Genomic DNA, 21,306 nt, shown 5'->3' with positions numbered 1-21,306 from the left:
ATAACATAAGGAACACCCTCCCAAAGTTTGGCACATTCTTCCTGGGACACCCTGTATAAGTATCATTAACGTGAAATGAATAATTGGTTCAAATCTGATTAACTGAAAGTACATCGAAACTACTCATGCAAACAATCTCATTTCTCAGGAAATATGAACGATGTATTGTACACAAGACGTGTGCTATAATTTAAAATAATATGCAAGATGCCTAACAGTAGAAAACAAAAATTACCAGTAAATTTAAAGAGATACCATGGAAGGTATATTAACATTTATAATACATGCATTACAGTTGGGAAATAATAATAATATTTGTCATACTGTACCATGTGGCAACCAGTCTACCATTGATCTTACATATTTGATCCGCAAAAAAGTCAAACAATGCTAATTCTAATTTTAAGTGGGCCCGTACGTCACAGTGTGTAAACACCACCGCACTCTTACTGAAGATACAATAAAACATAATTATGTAACATGGTGGCTGAAAGCCAGAATAGTGGAATGAATAGAAATGACCATTGCTAAGCAACCCAGCAGTAAACACATTTCTGCTTGAGACTATACTGATGCAACAATAAAGCCTGCAGTGTTTTTATGCAGTCCATGCAGAGACTATGAAATGAGGTCAAACTAAACTTGTCAGAGAGGAGGCCTCGTTTTGAAACATATTGTGACATGTCTATGACAGAACAAAAATCTTGATCATAAATCTCAAGGAGACTGAAGCCAGGAATGACTGTGCTGGCAAAAGCCAGCGGCAATTTAACCAACTGACCAAAGCAGCGGCTGTCTGACTCCAGCTCCTTTGGTCTCTTCTCACTAAGACTGAGACTCCTCATCCTCTTCTGACTGGTTTGGCTGTTAAATTTGTCAGCCATCATTGTGATGGGGAGGACCAGGAGAAACTTAACAGCCAAACCACTCAGGAGAGGATGAGGAGTCTCAGTCCAAGTGAGAAAGGATCAGAGGAGGAGCGAAGCTGGACAGCAGCTACCAGCCAACTAATTAATATTGTAGTTAACTGCAGCAACTGTAGAATGCACACACTGGTAGACTAGTCATCATATATAGAAGTTAGTGTGAACAGCTTGCAACAATCAGAAGGGCAACTTGAGCACTTAGCAGAGATGATACCAAGTAAGTACCCACCACAGAAAATGGCGCTCAACAGACTAACAGTGTAAAAAACAATGGCAGGCAATGCTGGCATCTTACAATGAGCAATATGAAGTATTAATGGTTGACTATGCAGATGCAAGAAAGGATACTGACGCAGGTGAAGCAGCTATAGTTCAAATAGGGCAGCTAGTTTAAAATTCACCCAAAATGAATCACAAAAGGGACAAATGGAGTTGGCCCACAAGGCTGAAACATATAGAAACGCCCTCTGCAAGCACGTAGGTGGTCAATCGCTGTTTGCAGGCTCTTTGCATATTTATGCAGCAATATTCAAGAAAATGTGGGGCAGCCTTCAACCAAGCAAGCATGGAATCAGGACAGGAGCATACCAAATGTTGCTGGTTTCACAGTAAAACATGCAACATATCTTTCTATAAAACTTACTAAAACTTATATATTTTAAAGTTTTACATATCACTACATCTTTTGACCAATATGGTCAACATAAGGTGTTTCAAATTATAGGTGAGGAAACTGCTGTGATTCTGTATTGCGGCTTTGGTTATTACTGTGGTCCTTTCTATACCCATGTGTAGTCGAAGCAGTGGGTTGTTGTGTCCTGCTGCGTGTCTTCTTTTACAAAAGCATAACACAGCCGGAAGAACCCACCACATTGAATACACATGTGTATAGATGGGACCAGATCAGAAATACAAAATACCTGGCCTCGATCTATTACTGAAGCATGAAAGATAGCTCAGAAGATTATGGCAAGAAACCAGGGATCAAATTGGAAAACGGCAGTAAACTGGGTCACTCAAAATATCAGGAGAATGGTCCAGAAAAGGGCACTTGAAAGATGGGAAACAAAGTTGGCAAACTGTGAAGTTACACCTACAGCAATATGGCCTATTCTGAAATCCCACATGAAAAGGGGTGGATCAAAGACACCATCTGAAATTCATGGTCCCTTAGGCCTCACATGTTATTCAGATGATAAAGCCAATGCAATTGCAGACTGCTTAGAGAACCAGTTCACCGAGCATGACTTGTGTGACTGTGACCAGAGGCAACAGGTAGAGGCTACAATTCAAGCCCTGCTGGCTACCACTGATGAAGGCACCCATTAAATTCTGACCCTGTGATGTCTGTGGCATAGATGGCATTCCAAATGGACATCCCCAGCATCTTCCAAGAGGACCTTTCATACATTTTACATGTTTATATAATCATTGCTTTCAACCCAGTCACTTTCTGGCTCCTTGGAACAAAGTAAAAATCATAATTCTGCGCAAAAACCCAGCAAAGACCCAATATTTCCCTAAAACTTGTGTCTAATCGACCTCTTGTCCATTATGGGCAAACAGTTTGAGAAGATGAGTTCAAGAGCAATAAAAAACACACTGAGGAAAGAAACTAACTAAATACTAGTCAGTAGAAGGTCACAGTGCAACACTTCAATGTATGAGGATGGCAGGTCACATGACCCTAAACTTCAATTATATCAACAGCAGCTGTATTCTTGGATACTGAAAAAGCCTATGACACAACATGATGACATTAAGAAGGATCTTATGGGGGTTGGTTGTGAGGATGGAACGTGCGTGGAAGGGGCTCAGGATCATGATCAGTAACGTACTGACAGTGCTGCATCTCAGGATTCAAAATTCTCCCTCTTGAAACTTCAGTTTCATGAGACATTCAGGCATGACAGACCTACACTAAATCTAGGTCACTTTTATCAGTTTGTAGAAATACTCACCATTAACATTTTGATTGTCAATATTTAAAGCTGTATTTGTAGGCGTAGAAAGACTATTCATCACAGACTTCAGAATACTCTTTCTTGATGTCTGGGTTGGCAAAGACTTTGTGCATGGACTTGGAGCACAAGCAGCCTCTGAAAACTAAACATAAACCAAATCACATATACACATTTAAATCTGAATACTGTTGATATTTCATCAACTGCTGATAATAGTCCAAAAATCTTACATAAAGCCAAGACCATTCAAATTAAAAAATCGAGGACAATGCCTGTACCAACAAACAATGATTAGCAGTTTCCCATACACAGTACAAGAGAATTAACCAAGTATATACTAGATTTAGTGAGTACAGCACATGAGATGGCACTGAGCCAACAGAAAATTGTGCATTTTATCATGGAACCAGGAATAAGAATCATCAATTACAGACATACTACTTTGTATGTACTGGAATCATGTCAACACTTAGTTCTCTTAGGGCTTCAAATCAAACTTTAAGAGACAAGATATTTTGACATGACACTTAAAAGCTGGAATATGAAAATCAGAGAAGAGCCAATGAGGCAACCACTGAACTCCTTCTGAACAACATCTGTCTGACAAATCTCTAGGAAGAACCTCTGACTATTCTCAGACCAATCTGAACCTCTCAAGCTCATGAATGAACTCCCTCTTATATATGCCATGCGGCCCGAATATAAGTCACCATGTCGAACAGTTAATTGTCCTGTTATTCTATTTGTTGTCATGGGAATGCCTTTGTCAACCGTTCAGCGTGGTTTGACGTGTATGTTTCGTCAAGGTATTTAAATCGTCTGCGGGGGTTCGACGTCAATGTTTCGTCCAACTGCACACCTATGTTATAACGCCCATAATAATTGATGGTTTTGCTGTAGATTGTTAGATTTTTCGCTGGCCTGTTGTCAGAAGAACAGTATATAACGAGACATGACTTTAGCTGCGTTAAGTCATCGTTACATATGCCTGTCTTGCAGCAAATTCGTGTTGCTTCTGGTAGNTCTTAGAAAAACGTCACGAATTAAGGCAGAACACTGTGGTCACCCCCTGTGACGATACGGGTGTGTGTGGGGGAGGGAAAAGAACTCATTCCTTCATGTATTATCGCTCCAGTTGACTCCATTTTATCGTACTGACCTTGGTGGTCGTTTCGAGGGATGACCATAAATATTTTTTTGAGCCAGCTAAGCTCTGCTTTCGTGCACTACATACCAGCCAGTTCTTAGAATAACTTCATGAATTCTGTGGTCACCCCTACGACATCTGCTGCAGCCAAAATGGATGGAATATAAAACGCATAGCACCAACCACTTGTTATGATAACATATAAAGGCTGAATTTACTGCAGCTGATCTGGCAAGCTATACGACTCACGGAAAGATATTTCCTCGTATTCCCCCTTTGAGAAGAACGCAAGACCGCACAGAAGATGTTTGGTTTACGGAAAAAAGAGCCAAATGAGAGATACGCAGTATTGGTGTGGTGAATGTGAGACAGCGTTGTGTATAGAAGAATGCTTCAATGCGTACCATACTCTGCTCAAATTCTAAACCACCTGCTTCCATTGCCGAGATACCGGGCACTCATATTATAAGGCAAGGTTATAAAACCATCTTTTAAGATAATTTTAGTGAAAGTTTCATGCTTCAAGGCGTATCATATACTGCTCAAATTCTAAACCAACTGCTTCCATTGCCGAGATACCGGGCGCTCATATTATAAGGTAAGGTTATAAAACCACCTTTTAAGATCATTTTAGTGAAAGTTTCATGTTCCTATCTCATATAATTTAAGAACAATAATGAATAAATCATTTTCGAGCAAAATTTAAATGGTCGGCTGAATATATTACCGCCGGAGAGACACAGCAGCTGAATTTAAATGACCACACGAAAGGGTTAATATTCACTGCCACGGAAACAGACGTTTGCATGCCGTTGCCTAGTAAATTAACTTCCATTTCTGCTGCTATTCTGACTTTCAGCCCGTGCTTACCGAGCCATTGCCTAGCAATGGATTATTCAGTAACATTATGCACACAGCAGTAGAGGAGCTGTTGGTGATATTGTTTACTGATCAGCCTGATAAAAAAGTATATAAATAAAATCAGCTAGTGATGGCCAGCAGTAATTTTCCTGAACTGAACTGAGAGTGTAGTTGCATAACTCCCAAGTCATAAGACAAAAAATATAGTCATGAGCTCCATGGGACCCAGAACCAAGAATGACTGTGCTGGCAAGGATAAGCAGAAATTCACCCAAACTGAACCATGGCTGTCAAGGAAGGTACCCAACGAGTAAATAGCATTGAGGAGAATCCTGGTTATTGGAGGCTGTTACAAAGCAATAAGCATGTGAAGATCCAGCAGACTGGAAAAAGTTTGAATGTTCTGTAGTTAACTGAAGATTGTGAGGTGTAACAAAAGTGTTATAGTTACTTGTAGTTAAGAGCAATAAGTCTCCAACAAATTAAACTATCAACCTGAACTCTGTCTAGCCATTAAGCTATGGAAATAGCTCCAAACCAACAACTGTGAACAGCAGCTTATGTAAAACTAATAATGCTAATGGGGTAAGCATGGTAAATTTTCCCAGATCTAGATATGTAATTGCCAAGACTACAATGTTCCCACATCATGACATTCACAAATGCACTTGGACTTCTCTTCACCGAAAGATGCGGCCAGACTGACTGAACTTCTTAGACGACAATCAAGTATACTTGATAACAGAACTTTCAGAGGACTAACTGTGATACTGCCCAATGCCAGGTAGTTGGGGGGAAGGGGGAGTAGGAAAACCTGGGAGATACTGCTGGTAAGCAAACAGGCAAAACAGAAGTTTCATGTGGAAAGAACTAATCCCAAGAATCTTAATAGTATGGATCTTGTTGTCTTATAAATAGGGCATATAATGTGTATAAAGGGGTGGCAGTCTACACAACAATATTCTGTATTTAAAAACAAAGCACGACACTACTGTATCAACATTTGTTTTTGTTGATCCTACATGTTTCGACCCTTATACTGGGTCATCATCAGGCGTGCACTAATACCAGTCTCAGTTGTTGAATTACATCTATTTGCATCTAATTCTTCAATAAGGATCCTTATTGTGCTCTTGAGAATTTTTAAATGCATAAATTGAATCTTTCAGTTAAAATTTAAAACACATAGATAATAAAATTTAAAAATTAAAGACTAAAGATTAAAACATAAAAATTAAAATTGTACAAACAGGGAAATGAAATATTTTGTGATTAATATCTTTAAAACTCCGTGACTGATGCATGTTGACATGATTTTCTGGTGGTAGAAGTGACTATAGTGTGGGGAGCCTGCATATCAGGATCTTCTCGCATAAGTTAGGTCATGTGGTTTTAACCTTAGTATTGTCATATGAAGCTTATGCTCATTATTCTGTATGTCACCCAACAGGTTGTTTACTTGGAGTGATCTAAATGCGAATCTTGTAAGTATGTTGTTATTAAACTCGTTATTAGGTTTAGTATATGTACGTACACCAGTCACGGTAGCCAAGCGGTCTAAGGCATGTACTGCCTTCGCTTGCTCGGAAACCGGGATCGTGGATTCGAAATCCAGTCAGGCCATGGATGTTTAGTTTGTGTGTGTGGGTTTTCCTGTGTTTGTGTATAGGTAGAGGCCTTGCGACGAGCTGATCACCCGCCCAAGGAGTCCTACCAAATGCGTAAGATCTAGAAAAACTGAAGTGAATGGAGAAGTTCATGGAGGTAGGCCTAGGCCCACTGGGACTGTAGTGCCAAGGAAAAAAAAATGTACTTATGTATATTAAGAGGGGCGTTCAAGTTCTAAGGTCTCCGATTTTTTTCTCAGGACTGGGAGCAGATAGACACATGCGGTTTAGTTTAAAATACATGTGCACTCTTTGTGAATGCGTGACAGAGATGGCAGCACTGTATGGCACATAGAACTCTAGTGGTGGGGGCAAGTGTGAGGAGTGTTTTTGATACCTACAATTGCAATGTTTTCCTTACAAGAACAGCGAGTAATCAGTCGTTTTCTCCACTTGCGTGGTGCGACACCCAATGAAATTCATCACCAGTTGAGTGAGACACGTGGTGATGGTGTCATGAATGTGAAAAATGTGCGTTCGTGGGTGCGACAGCTCAAAGAAGGCCAAAAGTCGTGTGGCAATGAACCAAAACAATCTCGGCCTTGCACCAGCCTGTCTAACAATATGGTCGAGTGAGTTGAGAAAGTTGTTTTGGAGGATCGCCGACTGAGTGTGGAAAACATTGCCTCCAAAGTTGGCATTTCCGTGGGATCTGTGAACAAAATCCTGCATGAAGACCTGTGAATGCGGAAAGTGTCCTCCAGGTGGGTGCCACAAATGCTGGTGGACGACCACAAGGTTGCGCGCATGGCAATTTGCCAGGCGATGTTGACATGTGATGAAGGCATGAATGGGACTTTCTTTTCATCAATTGTGACAATGGATGAGATATGGATGCCTTTCTTCAATCCTGAAAGAAGCGCCAGTCAGCTCAATGGAAGCACACAGACTCACCGCCATCAAAAAATTTTGGGTAAGCGCCAGTGCTGAAAAAAATGATGGTGGCCATGTTTTGGGACAGCGATGGTGTAATCCTTACTCATTGCGTTCCAAAGGGCACTATGGTGACAGGTGCATCCTACCAAGATGTTTTGAATAACAAGCTCCTTCCAGCACTGTGAGAGAAATGGCCGGAAAAGGCTGCACGTGTGCTCTTTCGCCAGGACAATCAATTTCATCAGTTGTGACAATGGATGAGATATGGATGCCTTTCTTCAATCCTGAAAGAAGCGCCAGTCAGCTCAATGGAAGCACACAGACTCACCGCCATCAAAAAATTTTGGGTAAGCGCCAGTGCTGAAAAAAATGATGGTGGCCATGTTTTGGGACAGCGATGGTGTAATCCTTACTCATTGCGTTCCAAAGGGCACTATGGTGACAGGTGCATCCTACCAAGATGTTTTGAATAACAAGCTCCTTCCAGCACTGCGAGAGAAATGGCCGGAAAAGGCTGCACGTGTGCTCTTTCGCCAGGACAATGCGCCAGTGCATCGGACGTACGCGACGCAGCAGTTTCTTCGTGAAAACAACCTTGAAGTAGTTTCTCATGCTCCCTACTGACCTGACCTGGCTCCTAGCGATTTTTGGCTTTTCCCAATGATGAAAGACAATCTCCATGGTCGCACATTCACCAGTCGTGCCGCTGTTGCATTAGCGATTTTCCAGTAGTCAAAAGAGACTCCTACAGAAGCGTTCGCAGCGGCCATGGAATCATGGCGTCGACGTTTTGAAAAATGTGCATGGCTGCAGGGAGATTACGTTGAAAAGTGACAAGTTTCAAATTTTTTGTATGATTATTGTGTGAGAAAAAAAATCGGAGACCTTAGAACTTGAACGCACAACATAGATTTTCTTATGATGATATGTGTATGGGCCACTCCCTGTGCTGACGCTGTCACCATGTTGTAGCGGTTCAGACTAGACTACTTGTCTGGGGGGTTTCTGTATATGTGGGTATGTTTGTGTAGAGCCAAGTGGTATGAGGGTGGCGGGGAAGGATACTGTGAGTGGTTGAAGGGATGGTGAAGGGGTGGGATTATTTGGTGAGTGTGTCATGTCTGAGATGAAAAGCCCTACCTAAAAATTGAGGATGTAAAAATGTTCTGCTTGATCATGCACACCTCAGGACGAATGGCAGATAAGCATACAGTAATGGAAGAGTATTACCAGGGAAAAAGTGAAGGAACAAAAAGCCGTAAATACCCCCAAACAGCATGTATCTGAAGACTGCTATCTACACCATAAAAGCCGGCAATATTTAACATTTCAGAGGAAGCTGAACTGCATCTCTAAAGCCGAAGGCAGAAATGTTGGTAAATATCTACCAGACAACATGGCTGAACACCCAGAAAAGAGTATCGTCGTAAGAAGTTCAAATTTCACACAAGTGAGTACCTGTACTTCATCACTTACCTTGGCTATTTGAGCCACTTTAATGACGATGGGACTTGGTTCCTGCCTCCGCCCACGGCTGTGCCGCTTATGCTGATCTAATAATGTGTGTTGCAGCACAGATGTCTGAGACTTACGTGACACTATAGGAGTGGATTCACTTCTGGATACAGCTTAAAAGGAAAAGCAGACATATACACATCTTAGATATACTATACTAGTATGCCCATGAAAAAAAGTCTGCACTCCAGTTCCATGAAATCTTTTTGCTGCTCCTGGTGGTTACTTATATTTCATGTCTCAAGGTGCCTGGACTGACACGAATATTATTTTTGCTATCTTCAGAACATTTTTGTCACTGTGGGGACTATAAAAATAAACTCAATGTTGTCTTGTTCCTTGTATTTTTGATATGGGAAAAGAATGGACAAATAATACAACCCGACTAAAAAACCAAGGATGTAATAGATAAATTCACAATTTTCCTGTGTCCATCCATGTGATCAGAAAAAGAGCTACACCTACCTTGTGATCTACTGTTTTGGCCTGCCCCTAACAAACAGCAACCCATAAATGATTACACAGTGGAATTCATGGAAAAGCTAGGTGAGACACATAAGCATACCTGTCAACGCTTTAACACATTGCGGACCGGAGGGGCCATATGGCCCTCTACGTTTCCAAGCGTTGCGGACCGGTCGGGCTATATGGCCCTCTACGGTCACGTTATGTTGCAAAACGCTATATATCGCTGTGTGGCTTCGTTGAATCGTAACTACTGCGTAGATGACCTCGGGAATGATTGCTGCCTTGTCTAGTAACTCGACCAGAGTCCTTTCCTGTCACAACCTAAACAAAATTGGCTTTGTTCTAATCCAAGCTTGCACGTATGAACCATGCAGCTACCAGTTCAACATGGCTCAGAGACGAAAGCAGTTGCGATCTCTCGGAGGACAGGAAATATTAGAGATGTTCTCCGATGAGCTATCAGATTTGCCAACTGCTTCGTCTTCTGATAGCGAGGCCATTATCAGTGACAGTGACAGTGATGGGGGCCACAGGGCTGCCCAAAATGTGTCAAGTGAAAGTGAGAGCTCCGTTGAAAGTGCGAGTGTCGGGACAGCTACATGGGATAAAGTGGACAAAACCCCCACTTTGGGAAAGTTTACTGGTGATCCGGGGGTGAAGCAGATGCCATCGGACCCAATGGACAAGTCTGAAGTTGCGTCACTGTTTCACTGCGTCACATTCTTCTTCAGTCCTGGAGGGATACTCGCGTTGTGAATATGGTTTCCACTATTCACAATTCAAGCATGGTCGATGTCCAAAGATGACACGGGCAAGTAAAGAAGCCTCCTTGTATTTCCGAGTATAATATGTTCATGAAAGGAGTTGATAGGGCCGACCAGTTCTTGGCCTATTATTCCCTTCCTAGGAAAACAGTAAAATGGACGAAGAAAGTTGCACTGTGGCTTATAAACTGTGCAATTTTCAATTCATTTACGGTTTTCAAAAAGGTGAACAGAAATTCTACTTTGAAATACAAAGCATTTCTGTTGAAACTGGCAAAAGCTTGGGCTACTGACGTCACGGTGGCGGCAGTACCTGCGTCAGACACAGACATAGTGCAGCTGGGGCCATCTGTTCGCACCCGCCGGAGGCCTCGAGCAGACCCCCCTGGCCGACTCTCGGGTGATATGCGGAAACATATTCTTGTAAAAATTGTGAAGAGTGAATATTGCAAGAAGAAACACCCTTCTAGGCAATGCCGTGTGCGCGCAGAGCACAAGAAGAAGAGTAGAACTGCCTACATGTGCAACTTCTGCGTAATGCCTCTTCACAAAGGGGAATGTTTCCAGAGATATCACATGCACAAGCACTTCTAGGAGCTCTGGTAAGTGTTCTCCAAAAATTTCAGTTCATAAAATTAATTAGGAGATTTTATATTAATTTTTAAAGTGAACAGTGCACAAGTTAGAGTAGTAGGTTTAAAAACGCTGGTCCCCAGAGGGATTTAAATGTTTAAACCACCGGTCCGCAATGTGTTAAGGTAGAAAGTGGCAGATATAAAGCCCAATATGGCCACACAGCCAACTCCACGAGATTCCTCAAAGGATATATCTGACTGTAGTGCCAACTTGGATGAGAGGAGATTTTTCTAGGCTGCAGACATCATGCGAAGACCCTTACAAGGATTAGTGATATATAATCTGCAGGATCCAATGACATCCTTGGAGAATATGACAGTGGTACACTGAGACAGACTGGCACTGTATTCAAGGGCCTTTCAGAATGAGTAACCTTGAAGAGAGAGCATGGTCACAAGAGCTCAGAATGGAGTGGAGGGGGGGGCTATGTTGCTTAGTCTGTGTTTCTTGCAAATAGCTGTTTGAGGTCCAATTCTACAATCAAATCAAAGGTGAGTTTAACTCTTTTAGTATGAACATATTATAACTGTTCTGAAATAGATTTGAGAAATATTAGAAGCAAGCCAAATGGGAAGGTATTGTTCTGCTTATCAGAAGCAGGATAAGGTTAACATTCCGCGGACCGGCGATTTAAATATTTAAATCACCCTGGGGACCGGCATTTTTGAACCTACTACCCTAACACATGCACTGTTCATTTTAAAAATTAATATACAATCTCCTAATTAATTTTATGAACTAAAATTTTTGGAGAACACTTACCAGTGCTCCTAGAAGTGCTTGAGAGTGTGATATTTCTGGAAACATTCCCCTTTGTGAAGTGGCATTACACAGAACTTGCACATGTAGACAGACATACTCTTTTGTTGTGTACTGTGCAAACATGGCATCGCCTAGAAGGCTGCTTCCCCTCGGCATGTTCACTCTTCACAATTTTCACAAGGGTATGTTTCTGAATATCACCCGAGAGTCGCCCACGGGGTCCACATGAGGCCTGCGTGGAGTGGGAGTTGATGGACCCGGTCGCACTGTCTGTGCCTGCCACCACCATCTGGTCTGTAGCCCAGGCTTTTGCCACATTCAGCAGAAATGCCTTGTATTTCAATTTTGAATGAGAGTTTAGATTTTTGAAAACCAAAAATGGATTGAAAATGGCACAATTTATAAGCCACAAGGCAAATTTCTTTGTCCACTTTACTGTTTTCCGAGGAAGAGAATAATAGGCCAAGTACTGATCAGCTCTATCAACTCCCTTCATGAATATATTGTCACGTGTTGGGCATGTCACACGACAAATAAATTCACGTGGGTCCCGGATTCAGCAAATCTTTATTGGACATTCACTCTCACACACCATACAGTTATTATCGCCTGTGGTATCACTTGACTTCTGGCAACTATGTTCCAACTGTGCTGTATGAAGGCTGGATCTCAACTGTCATCGGCGGCGGCTATCCCAAGACTGTGTCCTTCGGCAGCTATTTCCAGACTGTCTTATTGAATGTATTGCCTTCTTATATATCTGCGGCCGTTGCTATGCACTGAACCTTCTGTTGTAACCGTGGAGACTCCTGCTAGAATTACAATACTGCTATTGTTATTTCCTATGCAACGGTCTATTCTACCGTTTCCATGGAAGTATCTCTTCTGGGTTCCAAACATGTGACACTATTATACTCGGAAATACAAACAGGCTTCTTTACCTGTCCATGTCTCCTTTGAACATCAACCATGCTCGAATTGTGAATTGTGGAAAAACAGTTCCGCTACTTCAGACACTTGCGTTGAGTCCGATATAATTTGCTTCACTTGTCTACTCTTCCCCATGTGGCTGTACCTGCAATGTTGCTACCCGCACTTTTGTCGGAGCTACTGTCACTTTCACTTTCACTGTCTGTGGCCACAATTTTTTGTTCACCCCTGCCACACTCACTATCACTAGCAGACTAACAAGGGACATCAGATAGCTCATCGAAGAACAAGTCAGATATTTCTTGTTCTCCGATAAAACGCTTTGACCTCAACATCTTCCGACCTTGATCCATTTTGCACTAGTAACTTCCCACCTGGTGCATGCAGCTGGAAGATGAACAAAGGTATTTTCTTTTGGAGTGGGAAAGGAAAACAGTTGGGTCATAAACAGCGGGGTCATGTTACTGACTACGAAGCAAACAGTCAAGAGGTCTATCACGCACCAGTCATGCGTCTGCCTGGCGCCAGTGCAAGGTATAGCGTGTTTCAAAATAACGTGTCCTAAAATCATAATAATATGCCACCGGTCCGCCATGTTTAAAAGCGCCAGGCATAAAAATATGCCACCAGTCCCCAAAGTGTTAAGTTGTCCCTGTGCTTAATTAACTAAGCATTATGCCATAAAGACATATGAGGGAGTGGAGGTGCTCTAATTTGGAATTAAGGATGTTTTTCTTCATTTTAAGAATTATGGCTCCCACCCAACATAAACTGTTGCACTGAGGCCATACATATAAGGTTCAAGGATTTAATTCCTGGAATGACCTGAGAAAGCAAAATTTGCTTACCTGTGCACTAGCAGCTGCTGTTACCTTTGAAATACTCTCCATGTGAAGATATGCACTTCGTGAGATGATGGTGCCACTGCCAGAAACAGTCTTGTAAATTGTTTTCCAGAATACATCACAGTAATGTTATCACATTGTGATGGATATCAGGAATGTCAGCAAATCTTAGTCCCTTCAGGGCATTTCTTAATTTTGGAAAGAGACAGAAATCGCAGGTGGCTAAGTCAGGTGAATAAGGTGGATGGTCCATTTTTGTAATGGACTTCTTAGCCAGGAACTTGCGGACTCTTAATGCATCATGCGCAGGGGCAGTGTCATGGTGGAGAATCCACTTGTCAGGCCAGAGTTTGGATCTTTTCCTCCAAACATATACCTGTATCCTTGTCAGCACTTCCAATAACACTGTTCAGTCAGCATTTATCCTTGTGCAATGAATTCACAGTTACTATCCCCTTCTGATCAAAGAAACACACAAGCATGGTCTTGAACTGGGAGTGAGACATGGGTGCTTTTTTCTGCCAAGGTGACTTCTGTGTTTTCAACTGCATGCTCTGGCATTTTTTTGCTGGTTGCATTGAAAACACATTTCATCACCGGTAATGACCCTATCAAACATCTCTGCATTGTGTGAAAGATCAGATGAAATGTGAAACTGACATTTTTTCTGGTCGTCTGTGAAAATTCGAGGCACCAGCTTCGCAGAAATTTTTCTCACTCCCAAATCCTCTATAATACCCTGTCACGCTGTTTTCCTATTCATATTCAATTCTTCTGCTATTTGTCTCATGCCTAATCTTCAATCTGAGTGCACCAATGTTCGTACTCTGTCCACATTTTGCATTTGTCATTTGCATTTTTGTCTGCCCACTTCTTGGATCATCTTGCACATCATCTCGCCCTTCCCTGAACTGCCTATGCCATTCAGACACACTCAATTTCTTCATAGCACATTCACCATATGCCACTGTTAATAGGGCTTACGTTTCATTAGCACTTATACCAATCTTCATGCAAAACTTGATCTTTATCCACTGCTCCAGATTCTTGTCACTCACGGACATGTACTAATTTCTCTGCTGTTTGGGAACAGATAACTCATTTGATTTGTGGCTCATGTAAATGCAAATTGGGACATGTCCAAATGTGCTTGGGTAAATTGGTTTGCCTGACTCAAAACCCCAGTGACACAATAAGGCCATTCCAGGAATTAAATTGTCACACCTTGTATTACTGCATCAGCCTCTCATGTACTCTTGTACGCTTAATAGGCAACTTTGATCCAGGTCACAGTCACCCAAGCACTCATCAGAACCCTCTCAATGGCACATTTATGAAATTATAAAGCTCTTGCATGAGAAGAGACCACTTTAGTCTACTGAAGTTCAGTTACAGTGTAGTGCAGGTGTGTGTTCAGCTAGTTCAATTCAGAGCAGTGCAGAATCTGCCATGAGGTAGTAAACCAGACAACGCAGTCAATTAGTGAGTCAGTTTGCAGGTCAGTCAAGTGATAAAGAGAAAGAAGGGGCATGTTCAGCGAGGGCGCAGTGGTGTTCCAGTGAAATAACAAGTGGACAAAGAAATCAACTATACTAAAAACTAAACTCCGTGGTTTTAGTCCACAAGCGAAATATACCAACCAAGCGACCACCACTTGTTGGCAAAGTTAGTGCCAACTTTTGCAGATAGAGGGTGTCATGTGGTCGGTGCAATGGATTCCCACGGCTGTTAATGTCAGTTTTATAGACTGGAGCCACTACTTTTCCATTCAAGTAGCTCCTCAATTATCCTCATGAGGCTCAGTGGACCCTGTTCCCAACCCACTATTTCTCAGTAAATCTGGTAGCGTCAGGAATCAAACCCAGGACCTCTGGATCTGTAGCCAGGAAATCTGACCACTAGACCACAGAGGCGGTCCAAAGAAATCAACTGAAGTGCAAAAGTAGGTATGAACGGTGACAAGATAACTGCCGCAAATTATGATAAACATTGCAACATAGATAAGTGAAAACAGCTGAGATTGATAGAAGTGTCAAACAAGGCTTTACAGTCTCTTAATTTCTTTGCAGTTATTATTTACAACACTAAGATAAGCAAGATTAGAATACAATACATTTCAGATCCAAGTAAAACACAAAACAAACATTTTAAGGACTTCAACAAAGGGAACACATATAAACTAAGAAAGCAGATCTCTCTTACCACCTTGTTTTGGGGTACATGCAGGATTCATGCTGACACCTCCAACATCTTCAGGTGATTCTATTTGCCTTCTCTTCCGTGCCGCTACAAAGGAATACAGATCATGGAAATACATAACATGCTTCCATACAAAGTACAGGGAGATCAAAAAGTCTCACACATCAAACTAAAAGTTGTTACAAATTGTACTGCAGTTAATATATCTCCTACTGTTATATGGTACTGTAGGAGTACTAACGAGTAGAAACGCTTGAGTGTTGGTTGCAGCAAGACAGTGCCACATGTCACACATCTGATGACAACATGCAGTTCTTGCAAGAGTTTTTCGGTGACCATCTCATTTCGAAAGGATTGTGGCCCCTGCGTTCGCCCAATTTGTCACCCACAGATTTTTTTCCTTTGGGAGTATCTCAAAGGAATTGTCTATAAAAACAATCCGCATACACTGGATGACCTCAAGAGGAACATTACAATGGTGATCAACAGCATTAGTTTACAGGTGCACCACAAAGCGGTCTCAAACATGGTAAAAAGGGCTCGCGCATGCACTGCTGAACAGGGAAGCCATTTGAGCATATGTTGTAAAGACATGATTTGATTTTTCATTTCTAAGATGTAAGGTTATAAACATTAATAGAAAGTGCTGTATGTCTTGTAGTTTGTGCATTAAACCAGCAAAATATAATTGCTTAGTGTGATGTGCAGGACTTCAATCTCCCTATATTATAATGTAAATTATCACATAACAGCGAAGTCTCACAACCATATATCAAACCACCAACTGACAGACAGAACCTGAAATGGTGGGAAGAGGAAGAACTAGCAAACAAAAGTACTGTAATGTATTTGATCAACGTGTTGCCAAGCAATGGTTTTAAAAACAACCTCAGCAATAGAGACTGTTTTCTATGGGGTCCACGCCGCGACTGTTGCTATGCAATGATGAGGTAAATATGCCTCTACAACAGCAGAGGCTGTGCGTCTTTCTGAGTTCACTTTCAAAAGAGTTGTTAAAGATATACCTCACAGACATACTTTTACCAGTCAGGATGATTTTTTACCACCCAGTATTTTAAAACAAAATGACAGAAGATAAAATAAGGAACATGTAAAGACATATGGCTATGGGACCAACATTTATGCCAAATATCATCACCAACCTAGACTTCAAAGTTCAATGGATGTATTGGTTTTCCATGGAAGGAACCCAGTGTCACATATGGCCTAATATCCCAGAAGACTGTATCGTTAAATTTGCCCCACTTTTGTAAAATTTCATCTATTCTCAACTCACATGCTTACCACCATTCTGTGAAAATTGCCACATTTATATGAATTGAAGACAATTTTGACTCTGTACTGCCATCCTCCTTGATCCTACGTTGTGCTCCACTTATCACCATCCTCCCTCTTCTCGTGGATGTCGAGAAGTTAGGTGGGAAGGGAGGAGAATTGTGGTTGTTGGAGCTGGTACGCAAGAGCAAGTAAAGACGGGAGTATCTGGGTTCTGTTTGGTAATTTGTAGAGCTGAGTTCATATCCCGGGTCTTATACGGGTCTGGCTCGGGCAGGGCAGGAAGAATCTTTCACTACAATCACACACACCTCTTTAGACCGTTGCACTTAGTAATCATTTAATTCCCTCCAGCTCACTGAATACAGATGAATATATTAATAACACTTATTTAGAACTTTACTTGTAATACTTTTACGGAAGGGACGTAGTAGTAATTTTGTGTCCGACTTTGCCGAAAGTTGGATGAAGACTCCTCGAGGTGGAATGCACTCTCTCTGAATCCTGAGGTCCACGAACCCCAGACTCCAAGAGAAATCCACTCCTCCACTTCTGCCATTGGTCAAGTTTTCAAACTAGGAGGTTCCCTAAATTTTGAATTTCCAATCATGTTGCTTTGCTATGTGATTCTGGCAGATGCTGACCTGACGCTAAGGTTGACAGCCCCTTGATGCATTACGATCAGGGGATGGGGCTCCGGCCATCCCACTTCTAAGTTATAGCTGTCCCAAGCTGTCAGCTCGCAAATTCTCAAAGACTTTCTGACTTTGCTGAAACTGCCAGAATTCCAGGAAAGTACTAGATGTTACTTCCTGTCCACATAGCAAAACTTGAACTATGTCCCTTCTGTGTGTAAGAGTTGGCTATCTGCCGGATCTCTTTGTATTTACTTGATATTTACTCAATATAGGTATAATTAATACACAACAGCCCACCAATCAGAATGAACGGTTACATCTGAGACTGCTCAGGTATAACAGAAACAAAAAATGGGAGTTGTTGAAAACATTTCACTTAACAAAGCATTCTGAATGATAATATTTAGCATATAATTTATCTCTGATCAATAACACAACTCCTGTTTCATTCTGCATACTTAAATAACATCACTTGACATGACTTTAAACTTTATACTTTACTCTATGATTACAGTACCATTGAACACAAGGGCACAGCAGTATCTACTTTCCATCATCCAATAATCTGTATAAAATGATACAGGCTACAATAATTTACTGCAATATGAAAATGAAGTCCTGAAAACATGTAATATTCCACCTCTTATCACATCACAACAGCCATAGCTGATTAATATACTTATTTCTACTAATATTGAATGCATTATCTCTTAACATGTTATGCTTTCAGTATGCTAATTAAAGATGACCCTTGATTCAACACAAGAATGTAAGTATATCTCATTTTAGATCTGCATTCCACATACCTGTTATCATTGCACGTATCGAAGATTTTGCTGGCTTTTGCACTTTCTTAGCCTGCTTTGAACCTCTAGTGGCAGGTCGCTTTGCCTCCACACATACTGTATTCTCTTCTTCTCTCCAACTGTTTAGTTTAAGTTTCTCCAATTTACTGAAACGAAGGTCCACGTCTTCAACCTATATAGATGGTTATAGAAGAAATATTTAATGATGCAACAAGTTGAGAACTTCAGTTTTGTTATACACATATCTGATCACCACCTCTCTCCCATTTGGGCTCCCATCACTGAAGCAGAGGTCATAGAACTATAACTCAGGCCACTTTAGATTATAGCGGAAAGCGGTGTTTTTATGTTGGTACCACACAGATCCCTCATTTAAATCTTGGTCTTACCTTCTGTTATGTCCCATTTGGTATACAAGGGAGTCGGATCACAAACGGATATAAAATGTAAAACATCTGATACTCAAACCATATGAAATGTAAAACATCTAATACTCAAACCTGGGAAAAACATTTATTTCTAGACATATCCTCCACCAACACTGATACAATTAGTTTCTATAGGATTCTGACGATGGTGTATAACACAGAGATATTGGGTTTCCGGACTTTATCCATCGTCCTGGTTTTCTTTATGAATATTCTTTGCACTGGGTCCTTTTGCCCACAAAACACGCACAACAGGACGCTGCTCCTCAATAGTACACCTTCAAGCACAGTAGCCATTCTGACTAATAAAACCTGCCTCTGGACAGGCATATGTGCATCTGCTATCTAGACTGCCATGAAGCTGGACTGTGTTGCTACCTAGTGATACTCATAGAGAACATATTACATCCATTACAACTGTTTTACTTCCATTTCTGACCTATTTACTGACTCTCCCTCCTTTGTAGAAATGCTTCTCTGCTTGGATTTTACTCTTTCACATTTATTGTATCTACATGTACATTTTTGTCTTATCTCAGATTTTATAGGTTGACGGACTATGTCATGTAATTATTTTTACGTAGGTAAGTCAATAATTATCCACAATGTAGCTATAAATTTTGTTTCAATACAAATAGAAAACTTACATTAACATCATTTTTCAACATAGGCCCCTTGCTTTTCAACGCACTTGGTCCATCGTTGCACAAGCTTCCTGATGCCCTCAGAAAAGAAGGTTTTCGGCTGAGCAGCGAGCCACGCATGCACCGCTTCCTTCACTTCTTGGTCCGAGGTGAATCGACGGCCCCTTAATGCCTCTTTGAGTGGACCAAACAAGTGGTAGTCAGAAGGGGCGAGATCAGGACTATACGGAGGATGAGCCATTACATCAAACTTGAGTTTCCGGAGGGTTTCAGCAGTGTGGGTAGCAGTATGTGGACGGGCATTGTCGTACAACAATACAACACCTTTCGACAGTAGTCCTTGGTGTTTGCTTCGAATTGCAGGCTTTAGCCTGTCAGTAAGCATCTCACTGTAATGAGCACTGTTTATTGTTGTGCCCCTCTCCTGATAATGTTCCAGTACTGGCCCTTGTGAGTCCCAAAAAACTGTAAGCATCAGTTTCCCTGCGGATGGTTGGCTTTTGAACTTTTTCTTGCTGGGCGATTGTGGATGTTTCCATTCCATACTCTGCCGTTTACTCTCCGGCTCGCAATGATGGCTCCATGGTTCGTCACCAGTGATGTTCTGTCTAAGACGTCACGTTCATTACCATAGCGATCCAAATGTTGTTGGCAGATGTCCAAGCACATTTGTTTATGCAACACTGTGAGTTGTTTTGGGACCCATCTTGCACAGACTTTATGAAACCCAAGTCTGTTGTGGATGATTTCGTAGGCAGAACCATGACTAATTTGCAGACGATTTGCCACTTCATCAATAGTCACTCGTCTGTCTAACAGAACCATGTCACGTGCACGCTCAATGTTGTCCTCATTTGTGGCCGTGGATGGTCGTCCAGCTCCTTCCTCATGCGTAACACTTGTGCGACCATTTTTGAATTTTTTAATCCATTCGTAGACACTCTGTTGCGGCAAAACACTGTTCCCGTATTGTGCTGAAAGTCTTTGATGGATTGCGGCCACAAAAACCGGATCACTGAACGTTGCTCTTCTTTGGTGCAAACAGAAAGCGGAGCAGCCATGATTAACGGCAAGGCAGTGACGATGGAACTGACCTAGCAACATCAAACTTGCGCAGAAATAATGACAAGGAAACCACACATGGTGATGCTGCGCAGAATGACAGTGCTGCCAACAGAAACACAAATACAACTGCATTGTGGATAATTATTGACTTCCCCTCGTATATTTTATTCATTTAGAATTTCTCTTCAGTGGTAGCCTCTATTTTGATAGTACTGTCATTTTATGGACTCTGGCAGTTAACTTATGCATGGGCATGGGTGCAAGGCCTCATGTGTGTGAAGTTTTGTAAAGTCTGTCTTAAATCCTGTCGATGGTTTATGTTATGTTTGGTTTATATATCCTGTCTTGGGTTGGTTCTAGTGTTCAGAGATGGGGACTGGTTCTATCAACTGGGCCCATCTGAGTAGGCTTTTGCCTGAAGATGGAGACGGTCCAGTCTCCAAAATGCTTTTCAATAACAGGATGATGGATAACATCCAGAAAGTCAATAACTATACTAATATAACATAATCACAAACTTTTAGAACTTATATCTGTTGTAGCTTTTAAGTTGAGCGAATTTCATTATCGATTGATGGCAAAGCAAATAAATTTATATTTTGAACAATTTAAATTAAAATTAAGTTTGTTTAATATCTCATTTGAAGGGGGTTGTCTCATAAGCTTCAATCAAATAGCTTGTCATGCACAAAATTCTGTAATGCAACTTCAGAAACAAGGTTCTCTGTGGTGGTTAGTGCTTTGAATATTGGGTTGAATCTGTGTTTGTATCATTCATTTCCAGGTTATTTTTTGCTGGTTTTGTATATGTGGTGTGTTGCGGCGTGACGGGAGGGCGTGGAGGTACCTCCACCGCTTCCGCCACCGTA

The 21,306-nt window shown here is 41.4% G+C and overlaps 1 protein-coding gene across 1 annotated transcript in view; it reads right to left on the bottom strand.

Annotated features, from left to right (window-relative positions):
- The window catches only part of LOC111867092 (disks large-associated protein 5), a 57,794-nt gene that overhangs the window by 10,092 nt on the left and 26,396 nt on the right, over nucleotides 1–21,306 (bottom strand). Inside the window, exons 9-12 of the mRNA XM_023856593.2 lie at nucleotides 18,301–18,472; nucleotides 15,564–15,647; nucleotides 8,918–9,069; nucleotides 2,888–3,032 (exon numbers count right to left, since the gene is read on the bottom strand). Coding sequence (XP_023712361.1) covers nucleotides 2,888–3,032; nucleotides 8,918–9,069; nucleotides 15,564–15,647; nucleotides 18,301–18,472 — 553 coding nt within the window. The remainder of the gene's footprint in view (nucleotides 1–2,887; nucleotides 3,033–8,917; nucleotides 9,070–15,563; nucleotides 15,648–18,300; nucleotides 18,473–21,306) is intronic.

The sequence above is a fragment of the Cryptotermes secundus genome, unplaced genomic scaffold (assembly GCF_002891405.2).
Source record: "Cryptotermes secundus unplaced genomic scaffold, Csec_1.0 scaffold205, whole genome shotgun sequence".
Lineage (NCBI taxonomy): Eukaryota > Metazoa > Arthropoda > Insecta > Blattodea > Kalotermitidae > Cryptotermes > Cryptotermes secundus.
This window is presented reverse-complemented; position numbering and strand designations above follow the sequence as displayed.